This window comes from Boleophthalmus pectinirostris, unplaced genomic scaffold (genome assembly GCF_026225935.1).
Source record: "Boleophthalmus pectinirostris isolate CB_2022bp ecotype Guang Dong unplaced genomic scaffold, ASM2622593v1 HiC_scaffold_15, whole genome shotgun sequence".
Taxonomy (NCBI): Eukaryota; Metazoa; Chordata; class Actinopteri; order Gobiiformes; family Gobiidae; genus Boleophthalmus; species Boleophthalmus pectinirostris.
The window spans coordinates 32437640-32455793 of NW_026571070.1; the positions used below are offsets into that span (position 1 = coordinate 32437640).

Here is an 18154-nt window from a genome sequence, read left to right on the forward strand (position 1 = left end):
AAAAACCGTGTGGCATTTGCCAAGGCCCACAGCCTGCTAAAAGGATGGACACTGGAAAAGTGGCAGAAGGTGGATTTCTCAGATGAATCCTTGGTTGAATTACATCACAGCCGCCGCAAATATTGCAGGAGACCTACTGGAGCCACATGGATCCAAGATTCACCCAGAAAACAGTTAAGTTTGGTGGTGGAAAAATCATGGTCTGGGGTTACATCCAGTCTGGGGGTGTGAGACATTTGCAGGGTGGAAGTCAAATATCAATAACCTAAAATATCAAGAAGTATTAGCTCCTCTTACATTCCCAACCATAAAAGGGGTCAAATTTTGCAGCAGGATGGTGCTCCATCACATACTTCTATCTCTACATCAAAGTTTCTCAAGGCGAAGAAGATCAAGGTGCTCCAGGACTGGCCAGCCCAGTCACCAGACATGAACATCATTGAGCAGGTCTGGGGTAGAATGAAAGAGGAAGCATGGAAGACAAAACCAAAGAATCTTGATGAACTCTGGGAGCCATGTAAGACGCTTTCTTTGCTATTCCTGATGACTTCAACAAATTGTATGAATCATTGTCGAACCACATGGATGTGTCCTTCAAGCTCATGAAAGTCATACAAGATATTAAATCTGGATCTCACAGCACCACTACTTCATTCACTGATGTTATGCAACATATTTTTGTATTTGAAGTAAATTATTTGTTAAATTTTCTGTAGGCGACAAAACTTTTGTCTTGCCAAAATCTGATCTTTCTGTGTTCATTAAATGATCAGTCTTTCTTCAGTGAAGCAAATTTATTTTAGTTTATTGAGCATAATTTGGAGGGTTTTAGCTTTCATATGAGGCATTTCTAAAACCAATCAATTAATTTAAAGTCAGGTTATAAGCTTTTGTTTCAACAAAATGGATAAGCGACAAGACTTTTGTCAGGGACTGTACGTCTATGGAGGAATGTTCAGTAGTTCCCATGATGATACAATGCACACGTCAGCAAACAGAGTCAAATCGGTTTTTAGATCACCTGAAAAATACAACAGTGATTAAAGGGCACATTTTCAGGAGCCTGTGATCAGTCTGAGTGTTCATGGTTCTGTTTAGGAGTTTGATTTTCAACTAAAAGTGACAGTGACTCACTGAAAAACTGTTAGTTAATGCTGGCTAGTTTGAGGCTGTAATTTTATGTGTGAGAGACTTGTTTAACAGCACAAATCAGCTCATCTGCTGTAGTTCCAATTAAACCAACTCTTTCTAGTCAGATTGTGTTAAAATGGATAAAATCTCAGATTAAAAGTCTAATAAAGCCTCAGACAGAGCATGCCTACTGTTAGCTTCAAACCTCCAGGGAACATCAGCTGAAAAATATCAGTATCAATATCAGTCCTAATTATCTGAGAATAAATGTTTAAATGTTGAAATAATTTTTAAATTATTTTAGAAAGATAATGATATAACTAAACTATATTACATTTGAAAATAATATACAAAAAAAATAATATTTATGGTATATCATCTTTATATGGAAAAAACAAAAGTAAAAATAATCAGAAAGATAGTGTCAAATTGTGAAAGAAAGTGCTAAAATATCTGTAATATTAGTGAACTATACAATACAAAATCAAATCATTTCTAAATCAATTCTAAATTCAATACACCTTTATGTAACAGATAAGCCTATGTCCTGTCAATCATCATATCAGTGTTGCACTGTTTTCCTATGACCTCTTGTATAAAGCTGAGATTTTGTATTTTATTACTTATTTTTCCATTTTATTTTGATTTGTACATTTATATTTATATAATTATATCTTATTTCACACCCGTCTTTTGCTCTTTTTTGCTACTTATTTAGAACTTATTATTACCATTTATATTTTTAGTTTTACGTTTACTATTTTTGTTATTATATTACATTGTGATGATTGAGCTACTGTGTTCAAATAGTTTTCCTTGTGGATCAATAAAGTTTGTCTAAAAGTCTAAAACAAGTAATAACATGAGCACACCTTTAGCCACAAATCAGGTTCGTTTTTAAATGACGTGACAAAATGTGATCTTGTGATTGGTCACCGTGACACATCCGGCTGTGATTTGCACGGATATCCTTCAGGTACAGTGAATGTTTAACTAACTCTGCAACAGTAAGAGACGGATCCAGTTTTACACAGGGCCAAAGTTCTTTTACCGCTCCTTCAGACTCACAGACATGTAATCTTCTGCTACCTCAAATCTCGAAACGGTAAGAGAACATAAATTTAACACTAACTCATGTTTAATATTGTAATTATAACAACATATATTGGTTTTTGCTTTGTTTTGCATTGTAATTCTAACAACATATATATTCAAAAAAGTTTCAAAACCATACAAAACCAGTGTCACAGTATATATGTCAAATGTCGACTGAGTTAATTTTAATAATACAAGTTTACAGCCTTCTTAGCCTTGACAGTAGCATTAAAGATATTCCACGATAAGTATTCACGGGGGGAAGGGTTTCGTTAAGTATACAGTACATACACATTGGTTTAAAACAGAATAAGCGCACATATACAGGCTAATATATCATCTATAGAGTTGTGATGACACTTCCAGGTCCATCTGCTGAAAACAATGGACATGATTTACAATTTCCTCTTTTTTTTTTAGCGACAACACTTCTCATGTTAAAAACAGATTACAGAATATTACACAGAATAGATTCTTGTGAGTTTTAAGTCATGTTATAATGTTGTTACCTCCTCAAAAACAGACCTGGAGTTGTGTTTTGTTTCATTCACACATGTTTGAGTGACTCTTTATTATTAGTCTGTTTACATCTCCAAACCTCACAACACTCTGTTCCACCCTGTGATGTCATGAAGATGTAGTTTTCAAGTTAACAGCTAAGTTTTACCTTTTGTTTAGTCGGGATTAGAAATTTGAGGGCTGGAATCAAGGTGAAGAGAGTTTAAAAACACAGTGAGTACTTCCTGTATTGCCACATGACATGACAAGGTGGAACAGAGTGACTCTAAATCTGGAGGGTTTGTGTGTTAAACATGATTGAATGAAACAAAAGGTTTGTTTGTAAGGCATCAAAATAGTCCCATAATACACACCCACGATAAAAGATGCGTTCGGGCGTTATTATATTATTTCACACGCGTAGATATTAACTGCGAGCAAGCAAAGCATCTCTACGCGCAAGAAGAAATCTGTGATCTGCACGCAAAACAACCACCGGGGGACAGACCCACCCTTGAAAAGACAACAAGCTCTCTCGAAGTTGATTCTGCTCATGCAAGATTAATTTCTGCGCTCTCGAAGTTGATTTGTGCTCTCTTGAAGTTGATTTGTGCTCATGAGAGGTTCATTTCTGCTCTCTTGAAGTTGATTTCTGCTTGTGCGAGATTCATTTTTGCTCTCTCAAAGATGATTGCTGTTTGCTGGCGCGTAGTGAATTTCTGAATCCGTGTCTCATTTGTTCATTTGTTTTTCAAAATAAAACCAAAAATAAGAAAACAAACAAAAAAAAAAAAACAGCTATTTTCTTCATTATTTGTTTCAAAAACCAAAATGAAAAGAACTGATAACGATTCGTTTTTTCAGTTTTCAATTTTGAGTTTAAATAAATAATGAAAAAAATTGATACGAAGGAAATGCAATACTTTTGTGGTGATAAAACATTACAACATAGATCAGAAAATAGAGTCATAAAGGCCTTTTAAAGTTACAAAGTATAAACATAGTTTTATGGTTATAACTGTGACAGAAAGTATACAAGTGAGGTTGAGGTAAGAAGTTAGGGTATCGTTAGTGGTGACTGATAGTTAGTCAGATATAATCCTATGGTATGGACAAACTATTACAACATTATTTAAATATTTGACTCAATTTGTGATTAAAGAGAAGGTATTTAACTTCTATGGGGTATTAACTGTAACACATAACATATTTAGATCATCATGTTATGTTGTTTTAAAAAGGCTGTATTTGACAAAAACAATGTATTAACATGTTTTATAAGTTTCATTTTGTTTTTGACGGTTTGAGACTCCCTCCCTTTGCTCCCCGTGCAAAGTTACTCCCCATTCAGAGCACTATCACGTCACAATCAGCTAATAAAACTACTGCACATTGCATCAGGTTTGTGAAGTTGTTGAGCACAGTTTTGAATCATGTTTTTGTATATTTATGGAGAATTGTCGTGTGGGAGCGTGGGTGACGTAGGCTTGCAGGCGGTGCTTTGGACAAAATCTTACAGCTAAACATAAGGAGGGTTTGAATAGTGCCAGGAGAGATCACTAGATTACTCAAACATGCATGGATCTCTTGTTTGATGAATAAGGAACAAAAAGAAAGTTAGAAATCAGCTGTGAAGTTTCTGGTTAGACAGTTTTTTTCACTCTGAAATCCATGCAAATATAAACACTAGACTTCTTAAACTGTCCTTTCAGATTTGGATCATGGCGCAACCGAGCCGCAGTCTCCTCTGGATCCTCCTCGCTGTTGGAATTGTATTAAATATTCAAGATGCAAACACAGCAGAGGAGGTGGGAAGTCATGGAGCGGTAGGACACATTATTTCTATAAATCAGTGTGAACTTTGATCAACTCCCCTTAACTCCCTATAGGTAAAAAATCTAAGCAACAGAAAGCTCCAGGTCATCCCTCAGTGTGAGAAGAACTGCACAGTGACCACCCTGATCCTGAACGGAAACCAGATCAGCCTGAAAGAGTCTGACCAGTTACATTTGGTTAGCTACAGCGCTCTGACTCAACTCTACCTGGACAACAACACAGTGATGGAGATAAAGGCGAAGTATTTCAGCGGAATGCCACGCCTCAAAGTGCTTTCTCTGTCTGCGAACAAAATCAGCAGGTAAACAGGATGCAGATTATGTTTAAATTATGTATCATCCTGAGACCCAGGCCATTAATGTGTGTCCTTTATAGTGGACATTGACCAGTCTGTCTTTTAAGTGTTTTAAGATCAACTCTTAATCGGGGGACTAGGTTCCTCTGCCTAAATCTGGCTGGGGAATTATAGGGTACTGTCATGTCCAGGATAAATAATTAACTCAATAGGAGCTAGTATGTGGCAGCACTATGATTTAAAAAAAAAATAAATTAAAAGAGAGTCTAAAAACTTTTTTCAGGCGACTGTAGAAGCTTGTCAGAGATGTTTGTCATCAAAAAAGTTGTTTTTGTCAGGTTGTTAACTTCACATGGATTTAGCACCAAAATGTCCCTGGTGTTTATTACAGTGGACATGTTATAAAATTATAAATAAAAACAAAATTAACAAAATGTAAATGCTAAGGTGTTCATTTACCTCCAAATAGAGAGAAAATCACAAAAAAAATCTTTATATTGCAATCCACTTTTTTGGTGTTTTAGCAGCATTGTCTACTGTTCCTGGTGATTTTTGCCAAAAAGAAATAATGCAAATTAGGCATATGTGCAGTTTTATGTTCAAAAACTGCCAAAATGTGTGAATTCTGCAATTTCAAGTACTACATGACAGCACACAGAACTGCCTTTATTACAGCCGAGTGTTCTGGTACAAACACCTGGTGGCAGAGGTGCCTTTAGACTCCAGACTGCATAACAAGTTGGTCGCCGCCTTGTAAATCAGCTCTGAGGCCTCTAGAATCATTATATAAAAGCTCTCTCAGGACTCATGACAAGACAAGTCCTCTATTCCACCATCATATTATCCGTCATATTCTTGTGAAACACAGCATTCTAAGTTTTAAAAACCTGATAATGTACGCAAATATTTGTCTGCTGTATAAGATCATTCATGATTCTGCTGCTTCTCTGCTAAAATAGTTTGTTTCCCTGAGCTCTGAAACCACCTTCTAAGCCACTCGATCCACTGTGCACGGCAAGAGCAGGATCCACAAACGTAGGATCTGTAAACTCAGCCTTCATGCACAACCGTTTGTCAGCGGAACATGTTAAAAACACAGTTGATCACATGTACAAACTACAGCACTTTCTCACACCTGGGGAAACAATGGCTCCTTTCAAACCAAACCTGCTCGCATAATGTGGACTGATGCATGTCTGGAGAGTGTGATGTTCTGGAGTGAATGAATTGTATGATGATTTTGATAAAGGATGATGTTTTTAAGATGCTGAGAGAACTGGGTGTGAATGAAGATACAGAATTGTTCTGAAGCTCCGGTCATAATAAAGATATTTGATTTTATGAACTATAACATCAACCTGCCCAAAGACGACAAGTGGACATGAACTCTAGTACTACAATCTGGTACAAAGCATCTCTCCTGTTCAGGTTCATCTCGATTGTGCACTGTCCCTGTCTCATTAAATAAATAAACTAAACTAAACAGAACCTCGTCCTCCCACTTTCTCCCGTAGTCCACCAGACCCTGCCACTCCTCCATTTGGTGCTGACAACCAACCTAATATATTATAGCCATTATACTAGTAAAGTTTAAGGTTTTACGTGATAGTGATGTGTTCATGTTTGGTTTCAGCCTGGACCCAGAGGCCTTCACTGGACTGGAGGCTTTAACTGAACTCGACTTAGCCAACAACTCTCTGTCAAGTGTTCCAAAGCAGCTGCTCAACACACTCAAGAATCTAGAGGTACGAGCTTCACATACTAGTAGTCTAGTCCTTATGTAAACAAATTTGACTGTAAATAAACTATGCTTGCCAAACATCAGTCCAGAGCTGGGCTGTACTATCAGCCGAAGTGTGGACATTTACACAACACAGTACATCATACAACAGTGTAGCTGCGTTTTGCACTGTGAATTTATTTTGTTGCAGCAAGTTATTCATAAAACACTAATTCATGACTAGAGGTGTACTCAGAGGTGTTACATTTACTTTACTTGAGTACTTTTCAAGAAACATACCTTTACTCCTACTTGAGTAATATATTAATTGAAGTAACAGTACTCTTACTTGAGTAAAAATTGTAGTTCCTCTTCCCACTGTGAGTAATCTAAAGTGACAAAAGCTTTATGTGACAGTCTGAAATTATTTGAACACTTTGTGTTTCTTGCACTGGTCCTTCACATATAATTTAGTTTGTCTTCATTTTCATGTCTGTCCTTATAAAATAATTGTGCATTATTTCATGTTTTTGCTTCCAATTACATTAACTTCAAATTATAGAATACCAAACAGTTACTCTTCAAGTTACTCTTAATAAAGTATTTGTTTTTCCAAATATTAATAATAAATATTATTTTGAAGTAATTTTACTCTACCACCTTTGTTAATGACTAGTAGTAAAAAAAAAAAAAAACTGTCTGAAAGTGTGTGGTAACAGTGCTGCAATAAAAATGAATTCCTTAGTAATTTTGGGCTTCCACTTAGCTTAATAAGTTTCTGCCTGTTATAAGTCATGCAAAGTCACAGAAAAGCTGTTCAAAATCCAGAAATCTGTGTTGGCTGGTGTTACTTAATATGACAAAACCACAGAAATTTCACTCATCATGTGTGAACCATTTTAGCACATATAAAGAATTATGACAAATCAGAATTTTACAATACACCTCTATTTTTTACAGGTGATGAATGTCGACGGAAACCCCTGGAACTGTTCATGTGAACTCCTCAGCATTGGTAATACACACATATCTACTGTCATTCTTCTTCACAAAACTCACTATCACCAGGGCAGCAACATTTAACACAACCAAAATCACCGTTTGAACACATGAACTTAGCAAACTGGAAAATGCATGAAATTCTTGTCTTAGTTAAGGGTTCATAGTTCAGTATTCAGTCTCTTCACCAAAGCTTCACCAAATCAATATAAAGCATAACTATAAGCAGCAGATGTTTAAATTTCCTCTATTGCAACTGTAAGTTTGTTCTCTTGGTCTTTACAGCCTCCAATGCCTCGTGTGCCGCTCCACAAAACATGCTGGGACTGTCCCTCAACGAAGCTTTAGCCAAGTGTTCTACAACCACAACCAAGCCCCCCTCTCCAACCACACCCCCCCGTCTGAAGTCTGCACCGACCCCACAGCTCAACAAAAGCCTGGAGAAAGGTAAGAGCACAACAACGGACAAACTGATGGACAATAAAATAATAAAAAAGCATGTCAAATAGATGGAGGTATCGATTAAATAAAACAATTTTACTCAGTTGTCCGAAAAAGGATCATTGTCAAGAGTTTCACGGAAGTGCCAGACACAGCTCCTTCAGATATGATTCTGTTTTTTAGTCTATCCTTTGAAAATATCAGATTTTTCTTCTTATTATTATTTCATGTTTCGTCCATCCAACTTCAAATTATTACAAAAATGTTACATCTTGACAGTTACGCTTACTTGAGTAGTACTTTTCCCAAATACTTTTTTACTCTTACGTACTTTCACTTGAGTCATATTATCTTAAGTACAATTTTTGGCTACCCTACCACCTCTGCTGAAATGTGATTCTTGTATTTGTTTGTCATATTGTCATTTTTTTAGTCTGGAATGTTTCACAGTATGGTATTAAACCTTCATGGAGACCAAACCAGACCAAGTCACAGGTCAAATCTGTGGAGAGGCGACTCCACTCACACCCGGGATGCTTGTTTTTCTAGGGATTATTTGAGCTTTTAAAACACAATAATTTAATACATGTAAGGTAGAGCTGTTTAAAGGAGCACTATCTAACTTTACAGGTGAAGGGCCCGCAACATGGGGTCCGCCACCTATTGTGACATCCCTTCGTTATGACGTGCCTCTATTTAGACGCGCCAGTTTTTCAAACACTCTTTGGTATTGCTATTCTGACACGTCATGTGTGGTCTTCTCTGCAGAAATGAATGAAGCACAAAGGGCCATGCAGCCTCCGTTTTAGATTTGATATTTTCCTGAAGGCTGAACTATGCTCTTTTTTTAAAATGCATGACAGTTTCCCACGGCGATCAGTTAGGACATTTTCCCACTGTCTGATCTCCTCTGTGGCCCAAGTATTCTCTGATCAAGAGCTTTACACCGGCCCAAGCATCTTATCAGATATGGGAGTGCTATCACATTTGTATTATTCATGTCAGAAAAGTGGAATGTTTGAAAAATAGTAAAATAAATAGTAAAAAAAAAAGTCATGAGGACGCTTGAAAAATAATGTTTATGCCACTACTCTGACAATTAGATGTCAATGTCTAAAAGGCGGCATGTCGGAACAGCACCATGTAACCCCACAACCTGAACTCCATGGACTATTCTGTTGTTTTGCTTTGAAAGTTCCACAGTATGGCATTAAACGTGTCTATACAGAGACAAGCAGATGAGACTAACAGGTCATCAAGTTACAGGTTAGATCTGTGGTGAGGCAATCTCGCTCACAGTAAGAATACAAGTTTTTCTATGTATTTTTAAAAATACACATCCATTCATTGTATAAATGCAAAATATATACAGTAGGTTTAATGCCATACTGTGGGACATTCAAGCCAATGCAATAATATCAGCATGGAAACAAGCAGATGGAGGACCCTCTGCCAGAAAAGTTACACAGTGCTCCTTTAATGTCATATCATGGAACATTCCAGGCAGAGCGGTGACTAGGGGTGTGCAAAAATATAAGTATCATATCGTTTAATGTGATGTATCGATATCGGGGACTGCTGTATCGATATATGTCTCTGGTGTGTGAATGTGTGTGTGAATGTGTGAGTGGTTCCTTGTTGTAAAGTGCTTTGAGTGCCGTGAAGGTGGAAAAGCGCTATAGAAAAATGTGACCATTTACCATATCTCCAAGAATATTTTTTTGTATATTTTACTGAATTATTTTGTTACAGTGCAACAGCTTTGTTATTTTTTTAGTGGAAGGAAACTCGTTTATGAGACACATTTGACATTTTCAGTGGTTTGATGAATAAAATGTTTGTGTTTCATATTCACTTTGAACAAGATTTAGCCTTTATTTTTTTAATTGAACTGTATTGAATTGATTTGAAATATTTATCGTTTCGAATCAAAAGCTCACTGTATTGAGATATGTATGGTATTGTGGCCTTTGTATCGAGGTATGTATCGTATCGGTAACTTCTTAATGATACCTAGTCCTAGTGGTGACATATCCATAGAAACATGCAGGTGACGGACCACCAACCAAAAAGTTACAAAGTGCACCTTAAAAATGTGAAATTTGAAGAGAATCCTATTATCAAAACACAAATCTACTCAAAATCACAGTGCTTGTTAGATAAAATGATTTAGATAATTTGACATTTTCCCAAATCATTCACCAAAACACCCCTCTCTGTCTCTCCTCTAGACCAGCCCGCCACACACGGTAACTCATGGAAGTTCACCATCAGCGTAGTCGCCCTGGGCCTCACCACCGCCACCCTGATCCTGTGCGCCATCAAGGGCCCCTCCTGGTACAGACTCTTCCACAACTACCGCCACCGCAGGCTGCAGGACGCCACCCCCGAGCCCACCGGGACCACCGTGTTCCACCAGACGTCCCGGCAACAGCAGACCTACAACTTTGAGGAGGAGGGCGGGAGGAGGAGGAGGACGGGCGACGAAGAGGACGACGAAGATGGATACTTTGAAGATCCGTACATCAGGAGAGAGGAGTGAGGGGCAGGGCAGTAGTGAACACAGATCGACCGTGGAGGCTTTTTAAACTTTTTAAAACGTGATTAGAACGAGCTTACCAACAGATGCGATCGAAAAACTGCCACTGGGCCTTAGTGTTTGTTTATTTGTTGCTCAATTTCCAATTCTCAAACTGACTTTTAGTGCAGAAATCAGCCTCTAGTCTATTTAATCTTATAAATAAAAGATGTATGCTACATTTAATATGAATTGACAGTGACTTACTCTCTCCTTTCTGTGAAGATTTTGTCAATGCTTTCAGCCTTCTGGTCATTCTGAGCCTTCAACTGAAAACAAAACAAAACATGGAAAATCAATTTTACAAATGCATTGAACTGACTAGATAAGAGAGAACGGTGTTTATTGTATTTTTGTGTAAAATACTGAAAAATAATTTATGCACTTTATGAAACATAGTGTTGGGTAATATCAGAGAAGCTACTGACATTTTCATCCAGTCCAGTCCAATCACTGAGTGTGTTTACATGCACACAACTATCCCCGTTATTTATTAGTCTTATCCTGGTTCCGACAGTCATCTGACAGATGTGGCACTCAGAGAAACAAAGATATTCATATTCCTGTGTACATGCGGCATTAGAGTATCCTGGATATTTAGACTGGTTGCTATGGTAACTATTGCACAGATATGGCAAAGAGTTAAACATGTAGAAACTTTGTTAAGGCTTTTTAGAGGTTTCTAACAACAGAAAAGAAGACATACATTCAAATAAGAACACAAGACTGTGGAAAAGACGTTTTTAACATTTGAAATATACAACACAGTGTCACAGAGTTAGTTTCGTTCAAGAGCAAGCACAGAAGTAAGCCTGATGTTAAAAGTTGGCTGTATTAAACAGTGCACTGCTTTATTTTGTTATTAAGTATAAAATATTATTAGTTAAAAATCCTGGTAGAAGGTTGAGTCCGTATTTTCCGGGCTATTAGACGCGCTCTTAAACCTCTAACCCCATTAAAAAATGACTGCACGCCACAATCCAGAGAGCCCTATACACGACTCCACTCGGGCGTCCCAGCACGACTTCAGTAAACTACAAAGCCGCACCACCCGCAGCGCACGCAAACACACACGGAGCAGACAACGACCCCCACAGACACACTCATCACTCCACACTGACGAGGAACGGAACGGAGGAATGAACCAAAAAAACGAGTGCAATGTGCCACTTCTAGACACAACTGAACAACTGAGTCACTGCGAACACGCCGACAATCCAGCAGTCCCAGACAGCACCCTCCCTACACGCCACAACTGAACAAAGCCCAGAGTCACTGTGAATGCACCAAACAAAGTCCCACTGACCCATCCAACTGTTGTGTTTCCTTTAAAGTCCAGTACTCTTTATTTGTGAAAAAAGTTAGAAAATAGACCATTTAATGACCGTGCGTCTTATAATCCAGAGCGACTAATAGCCCAGAAAATATGGTTACTGCTCCTACCATTTTAGTTACTTGAGTTCGCACATGCTCAGCACAGCTCCAGGTTTGAGAAATCAGGATACTGCGTCTACATGCCACAGTATCCTGGATACTATCAGAAAAACCCAGTGAGAGTATCCTGGTTTCTCAGAACTGGTATAGCGGCTTATCTAGGAGACTGAAATCATAACTGGGATGCACATGTACTATTTACACACTCTCTGTTTGTTAAGAATCATGGGAGACAACTTCACAACTTAACACTACTCCAGCCAGTTGATTCTCTGTCATGTTGCATTCTCAATAATGTATAAATGAAATGTATGAATGGAGAACAACTGGAAATAACTGCCTGACACTATCCCAGACACAGGCTATCCCCAGGTTTGACTACCCCAAATTTAAGACTTTTTTAAGACCTTTTTAAGACCGGTTAAATGAAAATTAAGACCAAAATCGCAGCCATTATGCGGGCGAAAAACAACAGACCCAATTCTAATAATAATGACCAACCAACTACCCGTACTACATCTAGAATTTAAGCGCCACTGTGGAATAAACCAACATTTCCCCATGATCCATCCAGCGTCTTCTTCCACTCTACTGACTGTTTAATCATTGCTGCCGGCGCCAGAAACCAATGTATTATTTGCACATACTCAAAATTAGACATGCATTAGACACTGCAGCCTGGTTGAGTACACAAAAAAATAGGCAAATGAAATTTAAGGCCTTTGTGAAAAAATATGACTTGGACAATATAATTTAAGACATAGAAACATGAAATTTAAGACCTTTTTAAGACTTTTAAGACCCCGCGGCTACCCTGCAGACAGTCGTTTCTGTGTCATATTTAAAGTGACAGAAAAGAAAAAGTGGACGGGACTACAGTCACACTCAAACATGTCCCTCACTCACGGTTAAAAATCAAGTACTGTCCCTTTAACAGTGCAGTGTTTCTTAAGTGACTTTTGAACTTACAATATTATAATCATTGATCATCTCCTCCATGTCTGTGTTGGTGTTCAGCTTGTCCACAAGCTGAAAAAAAACAAAACAAAAAAACGTAAATGAGTTACAGTGTTTACAAAGATTTTACATGGTTTTAGTGTTTGTTAAAGTTTACAAAATGACACAATATTGATTTAAAATGTCAAATAAAAATACCATGTTATAATCTGCCAGCTGTCCTTGTAAATCTTTAATCTCCGCAGCAAGACCCTCTGCTCTGTAATCGACACATGACATTCACAATCCAAATTACATCTCGGAAAATCATTATTCTAATTCATTTTAAAGGTGAACTGCAGAACTTTTCTGGTGGAGGGTCCTCTACTTGTCTCCATAGAGCTGTTTTTGCTTTGCCTGGAATGTTCCATGATATGACATTAAACATCCATCTAGAGTTTATTTATTACAGGTGTTTCTATTGCTCAAAAACACAATAATTTCAGGGGCGACTCTCCGCAGATCTGAACTGTAATGTAGTATAGTGCTGTAAACTGCTTGTCTCATTTGTGATAGACAGGTTTAAGATGAACTGTAGAACATTCTAGACAAAGCAATAACATTTCCATGCATGGAGACAAACCAGTGACAGACCCTCCACTAGAAATGTTACGCAGTGTATCTTTGAAGGACACATATGATGCAGCCATTCCTTTTAAGCTTTTGGTTACTTTGGGATAAGTATTTCACTTTTTGTAACTTAAATATGTCTAAAAAAGAGTCGACAGTTTGAAAATATTATTTTTAAACTGCACCTCTGTTTCCAGTGAGGTATTTAGGTGTTAACAGAGCCATGTGTTTATAATGAACACAATTTGACCACAGAATGAGTCCCGTGATGGTTTAAGGACTTCAAAACTGTGCAGGAGAAGTCTGGAATTTTATCTATGATGCAATAAAACTGGCAAACTGCAAACAGAGCATTTTTGAGTTCTCCGAGAAGATGACTCTGGATAAATAGATTAATGAAACAAAAACAACTAAAGATATGCCAGTATAAAATTGGCTAGTGGCCTTAAATCTCCAGTATCGACCAGTATTTTCTTTTGGTTGATCTGCAGCTTAACAAATACACACAAAGCCTTAGTTAAACACTTAAATGTGAATAGTTAACTGTGTAATTATGTTTTGAGTGGTTATCTTGAAGGTTTGAGGTAAAAAAGAGTCTGTAGGTAAGTTTATTGTAAATTAAAATGGCGTAATTTGGTAAAAATAATCCAAATCGGCTCTACACATCAGCCTAAAAATATTCTACATTCTAATCAGTATCAGCATTAGCCATGAGAAACCCATATTGGTCAATCTCTGAAAACAACCCCTGGTATGTTTATGATGAGGAGACAACAATAGAACACTGTTAAAAGCTTAAAAAGGTCAATAGTGCATAATATGTGTCCTTAAATATGGTTGTGTATGCTGACGTTTTCTCATAGGACAGGTAGACGGAGTTCTCCTGGTTGAAGTTCTCGATCTCTTTGTGCAGTTTGCTGGTCTCTGTGGTCAGCTCATTGCTCTTACTCCTAAAAACATACAGAAGACAGAAGGTGTTAACCACTCCACTGCCAGGAAACAGATGTGTTACTGAGAATGTGAGGATACCTGAGGAGGCCCAGGTAGTAGGACTTATCCAGGATCTGTCTCTGCGGTCCTGATGGAAAATAATATGAGGATTTCACATTTTAAAAAGTTGAAATTTCTACATAAAAAAAAAAAAGAAAAAGTACACATTTTCACACTTTCAAAGGTAATACTATTTCTGGAGGATAAATTGGTAGAAACATCCATCCACACACAAAATACTGCCATTGTGTTCTTGGGCAAGACCAACCTTAGTTTATGTAGTATCAATTAATTATTATTAATTCAACCATTTGTGAGATATTTTTTTAGACCAATGTTTCTCAAACTGTGGTGCATGTTTCTAGTACCGGTCCTGGTACACCTGTCAACCCGACAACCTGTGTTGTCAGGTTGACAAAAAGTCAAGTCTACTTTCTGTCAAAAAGTAGACAATTATAATAATTAAAAGAACACTCTATTTAGAAAGGAGATGGGGTAGATGTGATTTTCAACATTAAATAGTGGTACTTTCTTTTCTATTCCCATGTGGTCTTATGTGTGTGTGTGTAGTCCCTCAGCTGTCCAGGTAGGTTCCATAGTGGTCCATGAGTGTATATTAGTCTATGTGCTCTTCTACTTGTACTGATACAGCTCTACATCATTCTAAACACATTCAGGAAAGCTTCATTTCTGTCCTGTGAATGCATCATTCATTTTGTATCAATACCTGCTCAAATAAAAATCTAGCTCTTGATACTAGTTTTAGTTTTGTATCAGTTAGTATCTGATTTTCGATACTTCTGACACCCCTTATCAGAAGTGTATACCTTTCATTCCGGTCTTCATGCCGCTGAGGCCCTGCTGTGTGACAGGTCTGTCTGTGACTTTGATCTGAGCAGCTAACAATCCAGGGACAGCCACAGGGAGCCCTCCTCTCATCCCAGAGAGACCTCCTGTACCAGGGACCATCTGAAAAACATACACGGAGGAAAGGATTCACACTCTCCCAAGCGTGCACTGAAGGAGACTTATATTTGAGTGTGGACTGTGAATGATGCTTTGTTTGGACCACCGGGGGCAGTACTGATACAGAGTACATGGGTGCGTAACAGAGAACTTGATTGTTTTACCTCTTGCTCACAGGTTTGTCAGCAATATATGTCTCTGTGTCATTAGAGATAAGGGAACTCACAGCTCCACGGAGGCTGAGTTATTTTCAAGTGGAAGGTGTTTTGAAGCACTGATTCAGATCATGTGACCTTTGCAAATGAAGCCTTGTTTTGGTTGTGCCTATACCTATATTTCAGTCATATGAAATGTGGTTAATGAAGGTTTCCAAATAGAGAATACAAATAAAAATGTAGTATTGATCATGTATAGTCCAGATAATGTTTAGGACTATCACATCTAATCACAACATCAGAGATAAATCCTTAGCCTAACAGCCCAAACTTGTTTTTCTTCAGTGGGACCATCTCTGTTTTATCTGTAGCCCTTTGCAACTCATGGTAAGAATGTAGGATTCTCAGGGATAATGTGCTCTTTCTCTAACATGAGTGTGAGTCTTACCCCGGTGCCCACTCGTATGGCTGTGGGAGGGGGCCGCACTGCAGTGGGGGGTCTCCCAGATCCACTCCTGCTCACGGGTCGAGCCATGCCAGAGGGAGGCCGTTGAGTCGCCATGACAACTGCACACAAACAAAGCACACACAGAAGCTGTCATGTAATCACTATTGTTGTACAGTCAAAATGTTCTCATGGGTCATCGATGCAATGGTTTAGAGCGTAAATGTGTAATACTGTGAGAAGAAATGCAGCAATGTGACTATTTCCTGGCAGCTCGAACCTCATTATTCATCTATGTTCATATTTATATTAACTATTATTGACTTATTGGCTCTGTCTATCTGTCTATCTCTGTGTCTCTAGTAAACATGTCAGATTGGAGCCAGTGACTAATTTCCATCCATTGTCCCGTGTTTGCTCTCACACAGTGTAGTTCAACACTAGAAGCAATGCGGATTAAGAGTCTCGCTCAAGGGCACAATAACTGCACCATTGAACCCACCAATATCCCACCAGCAATTTGGGAAACATATGTAGTGTGGTGATTGTGACAATTTACGATTTATGTTTTTATAAAAGGATTCTCTTCAAGGTTTACATTCTAAACATGTCCACAAGAATTGACAGAAAGACTGAAGTGACAAACGAATACAAGAATCACAGATCAGAACACGTTTACAGATCTAAACTACAGGATAAGCAGTTTTTATTTGTTGTTTGTGGAGGAAATGATGGTGCTTCAAAAACTGCAGCCCTTGCGATTCTTCTTTCAGCACTAAATTGAATCTTAAACAGCATTGACTTACACTCAATCACTGTAACTGCTTTATTTTAATTCAGATTTCTCAACACATAAATGAACAAACACTAAATAGGCACGAGTGACAGATTTGGCAAAAATAAAGTTAATTTAAACGTCGATCGTCAGGTTTTAGCCCAAGCTGCAAACTCTCTTGCATCATCGTTATTCTAAAAGGTAAACAGCTGTCAAACATTGCACTTACACTAAAATCTAATGCCTAAAATAAAGTTAAAGTAAATTAAAATCGTGTCTCATGTAGGTTAACAGCTAGCATCCACAATAGCATTAGCCCGTGTTAGCTTCTCCTCCTCTCTTTACGCAATCTACGGGCTAATGCTAAATCCTGACGTATTTTTCGTATAGTCTTAAAAGTATAAAACGCATAAATGTGTTTTGGAGAGGTGGAGTTATCTGTGCGTGAAATAAATGCTTTTTTAGATCAGATAAATAATGGTCAGCGGTACCTTCTGAAGATGTTGTCGTTTCCACAGCAACCGTCTTCTTCGGGCTTTAAAGAGGTGACGTGTGGAGTCACTGCTGGCCCCTACAGGTTGGAAAGGGTATTATATGACAAAAAAGGTATAAAAACAGTTCTATTAGGTATAAATCACGTCTAAATACCAATAAGCCTAAGTAGGAGTTAAATTTGCTTAATAAACTAGATCAGTTCGAGCTCAAGATGTGTTTTTAATATAAAAAGCAAAAAAATATAACACAAAACAGAAAACAAACATGGTATCAGTTTAGGTATTACTGGTTTTCAGATGATCACAACATTCTATAGGCCAGTAATATTTAATACAGATGGGGGCAGCTAAAATTAATATTGTTAAATGCAGATTTCTGTTGCAATCCAGTGAGGTCTTGGGTTTAGTAGCTGATAGAAATGATGTAATAAACAGGAAAATCTGTCTCTTGCTCCCATGTGAGAGTATTACATCATCACATTCTGAAGGCTGAAAACCAGCAATATGCATCTGAAATGAATGAAGCCGTTTGTTTGTCACATAGACAAGAGAAAAACTGTAAAGGGGTTGCCGCACTTTCTGAAATGATATAGTTTGTCCTTTAACAAGTTTCTTATACTCTCTAGATGTAAAGTGTTGATTTAGAGCTTAAAATGACGATTCCTTGACACCCTGTTGATAACTGTACAGTCTGTAAACCTGCTGTAAGAAAATCCTTATTTTAGTCATGTTGATT

At 37.8% G+C, this 18154-nt stretch overlaps 2 protein-coding genes across 4 annotated transcripts in view; one reads left to right on the forward strand and one right to left on the reverse strand.

Annotated features, from left to right (window-relative positions):
• Positions 1–17709, reverse strand: part of ift74 (intraflagellar transport 74) — a 34692-nt gene extending 16983 nt beyond the window's left edge. For both annotated transcript variants that reach the window (XM_055151151.1, XM_055151150.1), the window contains exons 1-8: positions 17416–17709; positions 16153–16271; positions 15411–15552; positions 14623–14671; positions 14445–14543; positions 13183–13243; positions 12997–13056; positions 10801–10862 (exon numbers count right to left, since the gene is read on the reverse strand). In XM_055151151.1, the coding sequence (XP_055007126.1) occupies positions 10801–10862; positions 12997–13056; positions 13183–13243; positions 14445–14543; positions 14623–14671; positions 15411–15552; positions 16153–16266 (587 nt within the window). In that variant the 5' untranslated portion in view covers positions 16267–16271; positions 17416–17709. The remainder of the gene's footprint in view (positions 1–10800; positions 10863–12996; positions 13057–13182; positions 13244–14444; positions 14544–14622; positions 14672–15410; positions 15553–16152; positions 16272–17415) is intronic.
• On the forward strand, positions 2167–10779 carry LOC129408157 (leucine-rich repeat-containing protein 19-like). 2 transcript variants are annotated; one of them, XM_055151152.1, is made up of 7 exons: positions 2167–2236; positions 4437–4550; positions 4614–4861; positions 6489–6600; positions 7536–7590; positions 7860–8021; positions 10247–10779. In XM_055151152.1, exons 2-7 carry the CDS (start codon positions 4446–4448, stop codon positions 10555–10557), a joined length of 993 nt encoding a protein of 330 aa, XP_055007127.1. In that variant the 5' UTR covers positions 2167–2236; positions 4437–4445; the 3' UTR covers positions 10558–10779. The 2 variants fall into 2 exon arrangements, with proteins under 2 accessions (XP_055007127.1, XP_055007128.1); XM_055151153.1 differs by having other exon boundaries at positions 4437–4532.
• Positions 17710–18154: the final 445 nt, after the last annotated feature.

Bases quoted from the DNA above. Each gene is read 5' to 3' on its own strand.
- LOC129408157 (XM_055151152.1), top strand. From the start codon at position 4,446: ATGGCGCAACCGAGCCGCAGTCTCCTCTGGATCCTCCTCGCTGTTGGA. The intron at 4,551-4,613 runs GTAGGACACATT...AACTCCCTATAG, and splicing joins AGGTGGGAAGTCATGGAGCG to GTAAAAAATCTAAGCAACAG. The intron at 6,601-7,535 runs GTACGAGCTTCA...TATTTTTTACAG, and splicing joins ACACACTCAAGAATCTAGAG to GTGATGAATGTCGACGGAAA.